Source organism: Sarcophilus harrisii, chromosome 1 (assembly GCF_902635505.1).
Source record: "Sarcophilus harrisii chromosome 1, mSarHar1.11, whole genome shotgun sequence".
NCBI lineage: Eukaryota > Metazoa > Chordata > Mammalia > Dasyuromorphia > Dasyuridae > Sarcophilus > Sarcophilus harrisii.
In genome coordinates, this window is record NC_045426.1 from 625,371,751 (window position 1) to 625,385,202 (window position 13,452).

Here is a 13,452-nt window from a genome sequence, read left to right on the forward strand (position 1 = left end):
TTTTCAACCCCCCCCCCCATTTTTCAGATGAGGAAACCAAGGCTCACAGTGATTGAAAAATTTTCTAAGGTCATAAATGTAGTATTTTTTGATTCCATGTCCTAAATTCTTACCACTGCTCAGAATAAACTCATGATATGTGAAGCTGACAAGAATGGGAAAACAAGGTTGGAAAGAGTTCAGGATCCTGATTCATGAAGAAACCATATGTGACTTCAGAAAAATTGATGATGAAATATGTCTCCTACTTATGGGAAAATAAGTGGAAGAGAAGAAATTTTAAATGAGGAATACATGATCAATGTGTCAACATGTTTGCTTGACTGTATTTGTTGGAAGAGAAAGTTCTTTGGAGGAAAAGATGGGGCAGTCACTAGAAAGTAACAGTGACATTAAGAAAAGAAAAATTCATTAATAAAACTTTTTTTTTTCTTAAAATAGTCAAGGTCCACAAAAAAATGCTGATGGGTAGCATACTGGGTTAGAATATTAAATGATTAAGTTTAATAAAAATCAATGAAGTGTTACACTTAAGTTTTAAAGAAAAATTAACCTCATAGACCTAAAATGGAAAAGATGTAGATAAACAACAATTTTTTTTTTTTTCAAAATCTGAAGGGTTTTAGCAGACTGCAAACTAAATATGAGTGGGACAATGTGATGGAGTGGAGAAGGTGATGGACTTGAGTTAGGCACAAGTGGATTCAAATTTTGCCAGTCAATATATTCACATGTTAGCAAATTATTAAACCTCTCATCTTCACTTTTTTTCATCTGCAAAATGATAAAAAAATAATAGCATTTACCTAACATGACTATTGTGAGAATCAAATAATATAAGAAATGTAAACACGTTTACAAAATATAAAATATAAATGTTGGTTATAATATTACCATTATATTTACATATGATGATGATGATGAATTATAGAATGACATGGTGGTAATTTAATATCAGTAACTTAATGTCAGTCTTTTTAAGGAAGACAAGGTTTCTAAGATTAGGGATGCACAGTCTGGCCTGATTATATCATATTTCTAAGATTGTGTTCATTTCTGACAGTCATATTTTAAGAAGGACATGGATATACTGACATGTCCAGAACAGAAGGGCCTTGAGATCATGCTATGTAAATATTAACTGAAAGAATTGGAGATTTTAAGCCCAGAAAAGATTTTGGGGCATCTGACCACTAAATTCAAATATTTGAAGAGATATGGAGAAGAGGAATATATCTAGTTCTGTTTGGTCCCAGAAGGTAGAACTGAGACAAATGGGTAGAAACTGCAAAGAGAGAAATTTAGTTTTGACATCAAAGGAAAAAAAAAATCCTAATAATCACTTTTCAAAACTGGAAGGGCCTGCACTGAATTCTAATTTGTTTAGCCTCTGTGAAGATTAGATTGCTATTTATTGAGTATGTCAAAGAAGAAATTCTTTTTTGGGTATAGGTTGCACCAGATAGCCTATTGCATCCTTCCAATTCAGATTATACAATTTAATAAATTTATGAAATTGAGTAAAACACTTCTCAAGTCTTTTTCATATGATTTGTTGTTAAGCCAATTCTCCCCCATGAGGTACTTAAGAAACTGATAATCCAACAGCTAGTTGTTGCAAAGGATATAGCATTGTATCTGGTCTCAGACACTTACTAGCTGTGTCCTGGGCAACAGACACTTAACCTCTGTCTCCATCAGTTTCCTCATCTGTAAAATGGGGATAATATTAGCACCAATCTTTCAAGGTTTTTGTCAGAATGAAATGAGATCAAATTTGTAGAAAACTTTACAACATTAAAGAAATGGTAGCTGTTATTTATTATGATCATCATTTATTATCATTATTATCATCAACATCTGACTCAGCTGGATCACTTTCATTTACCCCTATGCAAGGACAGCATGTTGGGGAGTGAACATTAATGCAGTATGTCCAAATATTTTTAGATTCTGATTCTGTCAATGGACAAGGCCAACAGCCTTTTTATGTCACCAACAAGTTTGATCATTGTCCACATCACTGACAGAAATGTGGCATGACAAGACTCAAGAAGAGTTTTCTGGCTCAAATTTAAATCATATTATTTAAGATCTTCCAGAAGGTCTCTGACATAGCAATTAATAATCTTTAGGCATAGAAATTCAGTTTACCGAACCATACAATTACCAAACCAATGCTAATAGATATCATGAGGGAAGAGTACTCACTTCTTTGTTTCTAAGTGCTCACAAACCATATATTTAGCAAACTGCTTTAAAATTTAACCAGACATTAACATCAAGATCATTTTCCCATAATTTTAAGAACTAAAGCTCTTGCCTTTTTTGATAACTAGAAAAATATTTCTACCACTATAAAAATTATTTTGCCTATCTCCACTTTTTTCATTATCTATCCTGTTCTCTACGATACCTGAAAGATTACTGACAACAGTTCAGTAATCACATCTATTAGTTTCTTCCATCTCCCTGAATGTCATTCATCTGGGCCAGAAGACATGCATATAAAACAGCACAATAGAGTTGGCAACAATGATCAATGTGAGCAGAAAGTAAACTGAAGTGTTATCATCTTCCACTCCTTGACAGTCCCCTCAATCTGCTCTGCTCTCTTAAGGAGGTGATTCATTGGCAATCACTTCAAGAAAAAATTCCTCTGTTCATAATATTATTCTGTAACCTATGAAACTGATATCTGCATGAATAACTACAACAATGCTATTGGAAAGAACAGCAACATAACTTTGTTCCTAAAAAATAATGCAGAGAATGAACCTTCTCTTTATGGCAAAGGTGGAAGACTATGGACAGAAGACAAGTTAGGCTAAAATGTCTTTTTTTTTACTTTTTTTTTAAACCTGTATAATAAAGGATGGATCATTAGAAATGAGAAAAGAGACTGACCATCATAATTCAAGAAGTTATAGAGGAAAATTGCCCTGATATCCTAAAACTAGAGAGTAAAATAGGAATTAAAGAATCCACTAATCATCTTCCAAAAAGAGATCCCAAGATAAAAACTCTAAAAAATATCAAACACAAATTTTAGAGCTCCCAGGTCAAAGAGAAGCTCCTTCAAGCAACAAAAAAGAAACCATGCAAATACCATGGAGCAACAATTAGAGTCACACAACATTTAGCAACTGCCACATTAAAGGAACAGAGGACTTCAAAAGGTGAAAGAACTAGAATTACAATCAAGAACACTCCACCCATCAAAACTAAATATTATCTTTCATGAAAAAAAAAATCAACATTCAATATAAGCAGTACCAATGAAAAGATAAGAGCTAAATAGAAAATCTAACTTGCAAATAGAAAACTCAAGAGAAACATAAAAAGGTAAGCATGAAAGAAAAAGAAGTGAAACTGTTTACATTTCTATATGGAAAGATGATAATGTAACTTACAAATCTTATTATATGCTGATGATTTGAACTCTCTGATAATCTCCAATGGAGCATTTCCAACTGACTTTTTCAGACACCTCAAAATTAGGATGCCCAGTAGACATCATAAACTCTATATGTCCAAAATGGAACTCGTCTTTCCCCCTAAACCTTCTTCCCCTCCTAAATATTATTGTTGAGAGCAACACTATCCTCCTAGTTCTCAGTATACCTTGGGAGTCATCATTAATTCCTCATTATCTCTCACTCTCCATAGCCAACAGAGCCTATAGTTTTCACCTTTACAACTTCTTTCAAATTCACCCCTTTTTTTTTCTCCTCTGGCACTGCTATCACTCTAGTGCAAGCTCTTATCACCTAACACCTAACAATATTTCTATATATAAAACATAGGCTTAAAGTAGAAAAAGTACAAAGATGCAATAAAGGGGATGAGAAGGGAAGTATTTCTGTGATAAAGGGACAAAGGTCTCATCTTCTATAACTTCTTCAGGCTGACAAGGGGTGTAGAGCTGATCCTACCCAATGGGGTCCAGACTGAAGAGGGGAGATGAGTGACTTGTAGTGATTATTGCAATAGTCTGATAGTCTTCCTTCTTCAAGTATCTTCCCCACTGCATCCCCTAGTCAGTCACTAAAATGATTTTCCTCAATTGCAGGACTGATCATCACACACACACACACACACACATAAGCAAATACAAAACATTTCTGTTGGGCATTCAAAGCCTTTCATGACCTAGCCTATTCTCATCTTTCTGATCTTCTTGGCACTTTGATTCAGTAACACTGGATCATATCTGTTTTATAGGTTTGTTATAGTTTGCACAAATAAGACCTTCATTTCTCAGCTTTGGGCATTTTCTCTGCCTTCCCCCATGCCTAAAATACTCTCCTTCATCCATTCTGACTACTTACTGACTCTTGGGTTTCCTTTGTGCCCCAACAAAAATCTCACCCTCCACAGGAAGTACTCCTTCCCCAATCCTTATTCATTCTAGTGCCTTCACTCTGGTAATTATCATCTATTTATCCTGTATATAGCTTATTTTGTATTTATTTGTTTCCATGTTTTCTCCTCCATTGGATTGTAAGTTCCCTGAAGACAGGCATTGTCTTTTTGACTCTTTTTATTCCCAATACTTAACACTACTTGGCACATAGAAGAAGTGATTTAAAAATATTTATTGATTGATTAATTTAATATCCAGTAGACAGATGGAAATGTAAGAATGGAAGTCAAAAGAAAGATTAAGACTAGACAATTAAATCTGAGAAAAATATGCATAATAAAGCCATAGGAACTGATAAGATCGCCAAGCACAACAGTATAAGAGGAAGAAGTGAAGTAAAACACTGGGAATTGGTAGTAGAAGCACAAATTGAAAATGGGATTTTTCAAAGAGTTTATCCACAAAAGGAAGGAGAGATATTTGTGATGATAATTAGGAGGGAAGGATGGATGGTTCAAGTTAGGGTTTTGTGAGGACAGGAAAGACATAAGTATATTTATAGGCAGTAGGGAAGAAGTCACTGGACAGAAAGAGATTGAATAATTAATAGGGAGAAAAGAGATTAAAATAACATGAGATAGGGAAACTTGTTGAAGCAGATGGGATAGAATGGAAGCATATATGTTTATCTTGACAAGAAAGACCATCTCTTCATATTAATCAGGGGTGAAAGAGAAGATAGTGGCAGAAAGCATTTGGGAACTATGCAATGAGGAAGAAATGATATGTAATGACAAGGAGTTCTTGGTGAATGGCTTCAATTTTTTCAATAAAATATAAGGTGGAGGAAAAGGGGAGAGATTGAAGGTTTGAGGCAGGATAAAAAGGTTTGGAAAAGCTACTGTAGTGAGTAAAATAGTTAAGCAAATGGAGAATTATAAAAGGATTGCTTTGATAAAATAAGAACCCAATTGAGACTAAATAATATAAATTTGCAATGAACTCAGTTATCACAGTTAAATTGGGAAAGAAGTAGTCAGTGTAAAGGTGATGACTTGAGTAAGAACTGAAGTGGGGCAAGCACTGGAGGTCACACAGAAGATGAAGAACCAGGATAGTAGTTAAAAGGCAAAAAAAAGAGATGGAATGACAATAAATTATGATCAGATAAAGGAATTTCAGAGTACAGGAACACAAATCTGGAATACCTGCAGCTTAAAGAAAGTTCAGTAGTACTGACTACATGTGTGGTTGAGGTAAGGTATAGTAATAAGTCACAGGAAATGAATAAATTGAGAAACTGAAAAGTTATGATGTTTAAGGGAAGATGGAAGATAGGTAGATGATAAACAGACAAATATGTATATATACATAATATTTTTGAAGTCTGCTAGTTTGAGGGCAAAAGAAAAAGAAATTGATGAGTCAAGTACTAAACTCATTAAGGAAGGAAGAAGAATGTCCCATGGGTTAGGAAATAACACTGATAAGAATCTTGATATGGTAAAAATATAAAGATATAGATAAATATAGATGATATAGATATGACTTGAACAAACTTCAAATGAGGAGAGTCTATTGAATGAAAATAAGAGAAGTACCTAGAAGTAGCAATTAAGAACAAGGAATAGTCTCACTCCCACACCTCAGCAAATGAGTGGGAAGGTATAAGTAAAAGTACCACCAGTGCTAAAAAAAAAGGTAGCAAGGAAAATTGTCATCAGAAGAGAGCTAGAATCAAGTGAATACTAGAGAACTGAGGGGGAGAGAAAAGAAAAGATTAAAATGAAAGTAAGTTTGTTATCTATGGTATAAACATTCCATTTAGTGGGTAACTAAAGAATGGGATATTGAGATTTTGGGATTAAGAAGGATGGGAATAAGGAAGCAGGCAGTAAGGAACAAAGAACTCGGTTTGAACAATTACAGACAGGACTACAGATTCATTGGAATGAAAAGTGTATGACAGAATGAGAGTAAGCTAATCACTGAGTAATGAAATGAGATTCCTAGGGGGTTAGCCTCAGGTCAGAATTGGTTCAGGGCATCAGAGAGCTGTATATAACTTGAAAGAGGGCAGCAGGTATCCAGAGCATGATGGAATGGCAGGCCAGGAGAGGCTAAGGTGTTCCCCTACTTCCTGGGAAGATACAGTTAATTAAGGTAACTGATGTGAAGATGAAGTTGAAAGAGGGCAGAGAACACACTTGGTTTATAGTGTGGAATCACTGGCCCATGGAAGGCAAGACCATTCTAGGGAGATTAGAATGGCGCCCCTCAGGAAGAAGACCTAATTGTCCAATTCAGTTGCTTATTGAAGCTTACCTTGGTAAGCTTTCAACTATTAAAATTCTCTTTCAAAATTCCTTTCCAGTCTAAGGCTTGCTCTAAATTTGCCTTGCTGAAGCAGTCTTTCCATGGTTAGTCATCTTCAATAGATATTCATCAGGATTTGCTATAATTTGGTTTCAATGCACCTTTGTAGGCTAATCCATTACTACTGTTCTCGCATCCCCTGCTCCAGCCAAACTGGCAAATTTAGTCTTTCAAATGTGTTCTAGGGCTTTCAACCTCTGATCTTTGGCTCATACTCTCCCACCCATTCAAAATATCCTTCACAGTTTCTCCATCTATCCAAATCCTTCAAAGATGAAATCAGCCCCTAACCTTTAATATACCACCTACCCAGTCCAAGACACCCAGAAGTGAACTCTTTTTTTTTTGAATACCTGTGATAATCCCTTTCACCTTCTATAGTACAAATGACAATGAATCATAGGAAGCACTATGATACATCTTCTGCTATTTTGTGTATTAATTTAAATTTTTTATTGTTATTTAATTTCCTATACATATGTCTTTTGTTTCTCCAACTATATTGCATGCTTTTCAAGGCTAGGTGACATGTCATATTTCTTTGTGTCCTTCATGGCACCCAGGGCATTCCTTTACACAGATAAAAAAATTAATAAATAATTATTGACATGATTCAAAAATTGCTTGCCAGAATGTAACAAATATCTTAACATTTGATAAGCATTCAAATGTATGATATTTAGAAATATGAACTGAATCAATAGAAATCACATGAAATCATTACCAACTTGTAAAAAATGAGGATAGTATTAAAAATATATTATTATGTTTTGTGATCAAGAAGTAATTTACCTGGTTCACCTTCCTCTTCTATATTCAAAACAATAATGCAGATATGCTTTCTTAGTTGGCGAGTGTTGGAGAATTTCCGACAACATTTACTGCATTCCAAGTTGCTGGGCACCACTTCAGGAACTTCAGGAAGGCTGTTTCCTTCAGGGGAAGCCAGCTGATTTTCTTCATTTAGACTGCAGTTAGTATTTTCAGTTGATTCCTCATCAGGACAGAGCTTCTTAGTTGAGCCTTTTGGTCTTCCCCGTTTTCTCTTCACTACCAAAAGCTCTAAAAAGGAGCATTAAAAAAGAGTATAATGACATAACTGAATGAGGGAGATGGAGAGGGATGCTGGGAAGTGAGGTCATGTACTGGAACAATCAAGTTTGAAAATACAGGTAACATTTCACATTTTAGCTATCCAAGCAAATTCTGAAGCCAAAATGGGAAGAAAAGAAAAAAATCAGGGTACTAGCAGCTGTGCACTAATAGCAGCCTTACAAACTGACACCATTATAGCTATTTAGCAACCTGTAATATATTCAACAGTTTTAGAACCCTGACACCTTTCTTTCTCCTGATTGAAATATATTATTTTATCAGAACACTTACATGCAACTACTATGAAAGCTGTTATGATTTAAGTTATGACTGACAGCTCCCAAATCACAAATCATGTATTTTGTTAACCATCATTTTAATTTAAAGTCAGTCCCAGAAAAAAATGTTAAACACGTCTTTGAAATAGGCACTAAAAATAAAAGGCTGCTTTAACTTAAGCTCGTTGTGTTTTTAATGAGTTGCACACCATTCAAACTACTTTTCCAAATCATAATTATTTGAGTCAAATTGTCCAGGGGGGGGGGGGGAGGGATACAACCCAAAGCAAGAAACTAAAGAACTAAAAATAAATAATAACTTTACATAGTTTCCTAGCGACCAACTGAATTTAAATGTCAGGGATAGAGAAGCTGCATTAGGAACTTTAAAATTACTTTGAAACTTTCAATTCTTATTGATTGCTCTTCTAAATCTTAACAGTAAAAATAAATTTAAAAAGTAAGGCAGATATTGGGGGAAGGAACTTAAATGTTGTTGGCTTATGTAAGATTGGATCAGGATAATGCTTCTGTGACAGTTTGAGGGGTTCCACTGACATTCCTGCACACATTCATATTCTTTTCCCCAAGAAAATCACATACATTTAGCTACCACAGCTTCCTGAAAGTCCCATTATTAAAAGATTCATTCTTCATTCTTTTGGATTAAGTGAAGCCCAAGGGGTAATTCTGGAACAAGTAAATGGGGGAGGAGAAAAGGGCAACATAAAGATAATGTGTTGAAAGAGGTATACACCAAGAGACAGAGCCAAATTGGTAGAATAAAGGAGGGGACTTGCCATCTCTCCCCCAAATCCCTCCAAATTCCTTTAAATAATGATGCTAAACAAATTTTAGAGTGTCAGAACACACAAAAAGTCAGAGTGAAACAACTATACAGCCTAAGACAACTTAGAAGGCCAGCAGGAAAGGTCTCTGGCACCAGGGTGGGAGTTCAGTGCACAGTGCCAGCACAAACCATACTAATCAACTGCTGCCCAAGCCCCTGTGGCAGCAAAGCAGAAATGGGCACTGAGACCTCTGAATCAGCAGCAGTATTGGTGGTTTCCCAGATTCAAGGAAATTCCAATGGATTTGGAATGGAAAATGCCATACATATTCAGAAAGTGAACTATGGAGAATGAAGGTGGACTGAACTGTAGTATTTTCACCTTTTGTTGTTTTTTTCTTTCTCATGATTTTTTCCCTTTTTGATCTATTTTTTCTTGCATAATATGACAGATACGGAAATATGTATATAAGAATTGCACATATTTAATCTATATCAGATTGCTTGCTGTTTTTTTGGGAGGGGGGAGTAAGGGAAGTAGGTAGGAAAATTTGGAACACAAAGTTTTATAAAAATAAATGTTGAAAATTATGTACTTGGAAAAATAAAATACTATTTAAAATAGATCCAGGAGAAATAATTTTAAAATTATTGGTCTAACTGGAAAAAAAAAAAAGAGCCTAGACATCATCTTTCAAGAAATTATCAATTAAAACTGCCCTAATATTCTGGACCAGAGGATAAAATATAAAATGAAAACTCCCAGGAATACTCTAGCCAAATCCCAGAACTCACAGGTCAAAAAGAAAATATTACAAGCATCCAGAAAAAAACAATTCAAATATAGTGGAGCCGTAATCAGAATAACAAAATTTAGCAGCTTCAACATTAAAGTCTCACAGGACTTGGAATATGATATTCCAGAAAGCAACTGAGCTAAAATTGCAACCAAGAATCACCTACCCAGCAAAGCTGAGTTATCTACATACTATCTAATTAGGCAGTTATTTATTTAGTAAAAAAATTGTTTCCTTAGAATACTTTCTCATTTTAGAAAATTGAATTCCCTTCTTCAAAATGAAGAGTTGCATATAGAGAGGACATAAATATTAACATATACACTTATAATAAACACCATTTCTAGGGTCAAGAAGCAGATAAAGTCTGAATTTCCAGGATAAAGAAAGGCATTTGATGGTAATCACTAAAAGAAGTGGGGAGAAGACAGCTAAGGAGAAAAGTAGTTGCTTCTATTCAGAAATGAAATAGAAGATAACTGGTAGTATGACTAAGATACAATATGTTGTTCACACAGGTTTAAAATGAGGGATTGGAGCAAAATCTATTATACTTGAGTTTAATACAAAAAAAGTAGTAGAAACAATTATGTTATTAGACCGAATTAAAAGATAAAGAGGGAAAAACTACCTTCCATTCAACAGTAGCATATTTATCTCAATTTAAATACAGATGCAAAAAATGGCATAAATTTTAAATACTTGAAGAAAAATTAAATTAATTACAAGGAAAAACAATTTTTAAAAATCCCACAATAATGAAAAGAGGGAAGGAAGAAAGAAAGGAGGGGGAGAAAAAAAGCAGGGAGAAAGACAGGCAGATAGACACACTGAAATTTAACCCTACAATTCCTGGATAAATCTAGTAATAAATTAAAAAGAAGAACATAAATATAAATTTAGGATAATTCTTACAATTATTGATTGGAAAAATAAAAGAATATGTCCATTGCCACTACTTCTTCTTGTCATAGTACTAGAAATCCAAGAAAAAGAAATACAAGAAATAACCATACATAAAAGGAAGTAGAAAAATGATCATTTATTTTCACGGATTATAAGATTATGAATTTAACTCTAAGGAGTTGTAATGGGCTGAGGTTTGAGTTGATGCACTGAGGTCCCAAGTACTTGAGGCTAAATAATAATTGGCATACCTATTAATATACAGATTGAAAAGAATGGTCCCTGCCCACTCTCTGTGCAAGTCCTGATGTGTTGTATAGGAAATGACGATTTTGGGGTGGAGGCAGAGAGAGACAGGAAGAGAAGCTGGGAGAGATTGGGCCGGGTTCCATACTCCTAGTGTGGACTTGGGTTGCTTCCATAGCTTCTTGACTCAGCTGCACATTGCTTTGTCGATTCTCCCACCCCAATCCTTCTTCATAGAAAAGACTGACGATTTTCCCTAACCTGAACCCTGACTCCTGCTGATTTAAAATACATGGTCTTCACATTTCAAATGGTGGGGAACCAAGGACGAAAAGTCTCCGTACCAGAACTTGGGTGAGTATTGTTAATAGACAAACAGGGAACTTATTTTCTTAAAATTAAACCAGTAATCTTTTTTCAAATGGAACAATTAGCTAAAACCTTCCATCCCCCCCAACCCCTTCAACCCCACCCATAGTGGTTATAGAAAGATGTTGTGGATAGAAGGACAAGGGCTACTTATCTTTGGGAAATAGCTAGATTGGGTACATTAAACGATTCCCTTTGGTTTGTAGAGCAGGAGCAATTCTTGAGATAACTGGTCCTTGGTTGGATAAAAATGTCTGCATATTCAATGAAAAGGTCCTCATTCAATTTCCATGGAGGCATTTTATTTATACAATATAATTCAGTTAGCACTAAGAAACCCTATCCCTAGAAGAAAGAAAAAACCCATTGCTCCCCCTTGGAGTAGACAAAGAGGGAGGCCTGATATTAAAGAGGAAGGCAATGAAGAGATTAATAACCATATCCCCACAGGGCATGGAGACTTAAGTGAGCAAGGGTGTGGTGACTTTCCACCTCAGGAGTCTGCTTCAGCCCCACCTCAGGAGCAAGTGATTGACTCTCCGGGGGGGGCAGTGACAGTACCAGCACCTCCCCCCCAGTATCCAATTATGAGTAGACTGCAAGAGAGCTTAATGAAGGCCAAAGAAAAGGGCGTGGACGTCCGGGAGCTCCAGCCACATATCTTTCCTGTAATTTCCCAGTTTAATGCCTCCGGTCAAGAAAGTCGAAGATATGCCCCTTTTAATATAGAAATCATCAAAGACCTGAAAAAGGCTTGCACTCTTTATGGGGCTACATCAGCTTATGTTAAGATGCTATTAGAGAATTTGGCTTTTGAAATCTTGACTCCTAATGACTGGAAATCTATAGCAAGAGTATGCCTAGAACCTGGACAAAATTATATGTGGCTTTCTGAATATAGTGAGCTCTGTAGGATACAAGCCCAACAAAATAGTCAAAATGCTGTTCATGCTGCGATCACCTATAACCTACTAACAGGTATAGGTCCCTATGCAGACATCACAGCACAGATTAATTATTCAGTAGCAGCATATGAGCAAATTGCTGCTAATGCTATCAAAGTGTGGACTTTGATTCACAATAAAAATGACAAAGGTGAGGCCTTCACAAAAATAACACAAGGGCCAGATGAACCCTTTGTTGTCTTTGTGGGACGTTTGCAGACTGCTATCACAAGAACTGATGGGGAAAATTCATCAACAGATGTTTTAATAAGGCAACTTGCTAAGAAAAATGCTAATGAGGTGTGCAGAAGGATTATACTAGGACTGCGCAAGGATGCTCCTTTAGAGGAGTTCATAGGCGTGCCACAGTGGCACAAATGCCTTTTATAGCCAGACTATGATGCAGACTTCCCAAGATCCCAACATGGGTAGACAGGGTCCCTTCTGGCAAGGGACTTCTAGAGAGACACGTCAATGCTTTCAGTGTGATAAAGTAGGGCATCTGAAAGCTCAATGTTGGTATAGAGGCAGAGTGAGAAAACAGGGTGGGAGAACAAGACCCAGCACCCCATGTCCAAAATGCAACAGAGGCTTCCATTGGGCCTCAGAATGTAGACAGGTTCAGGAAAACTGGATGAGGGGCCCAGCCCCAGGGCCTCAGGCAAAAAACACCTGGGGCATGATGGCAGCCAATGGCGCACCCAGAGAGTGCCTAGACAGCCAATACCCCATTATGACCAATCAGCCAGGAAGCCATATGATGGGAGAAAGGGATTACACAATCAACCAGCCAGGAAGCAACCTGATGGGAGAAAGGGATTACAATTAGGGAGAATAGAGTTGTATGCAGCTGAGACAACTGAGATACCCCCTGCAGAGGTGAAATCTGTTCCTCTCCAGCCTATGGATCCCTTGCCTCCAGGCACAGTAGGTTCTGACCATTTACCTCCTGAGAGTATGTACAAACAGTGTCCATCTACACACTGATGTGGGAAACTGGGGAATGTGTAGATAATATCCCAGTCACCAATACAGGCAGACAATGTGTGACTTATCACCCAGGAGAAATAGTAGCATCAGGTTTACTCAACAGAATCCTAATAAGCAGCTTATGATAGTCACCACGATTCTGATTTCAGATCACAAAATCCAGCAATATATTGGACAGCAGTGTAACAACTGACGACCTATGCTCATGATCTATATAAATGGCCTTCCATTGGAAGGATTGTAGACACTGTTGCAGATCGACGGTCATTAGAGGTGCCAATTGCCCAGTCACTGG

General features: G+C 36.3%; 1 protein-coding gene across 2 annotated transcripts in view; it reads right to left on the minus strand.

Moving 5' to 3' along the window:
* The window catches only part of ZFAT (zinc finger and AT-hook domain containing), a 280,081-nt gene that overhangs the window by 186,168 nt on the left and 80,461 nt on the right, over positions 1–13,452 (minus strand). For both annotated transcript variants that reach the window (XM_031947230.1, XM_031947231.1), the window contains exon 3: positions 7,535–7,804. In XM_031947230.1, the coding sequence (XP_031803090.1) occupies positions 7,535–7,804 (270 nt within the window). The remainder of the gene's footprint in view (positions 1–7,534; positions 7,805–13,452) is intronic.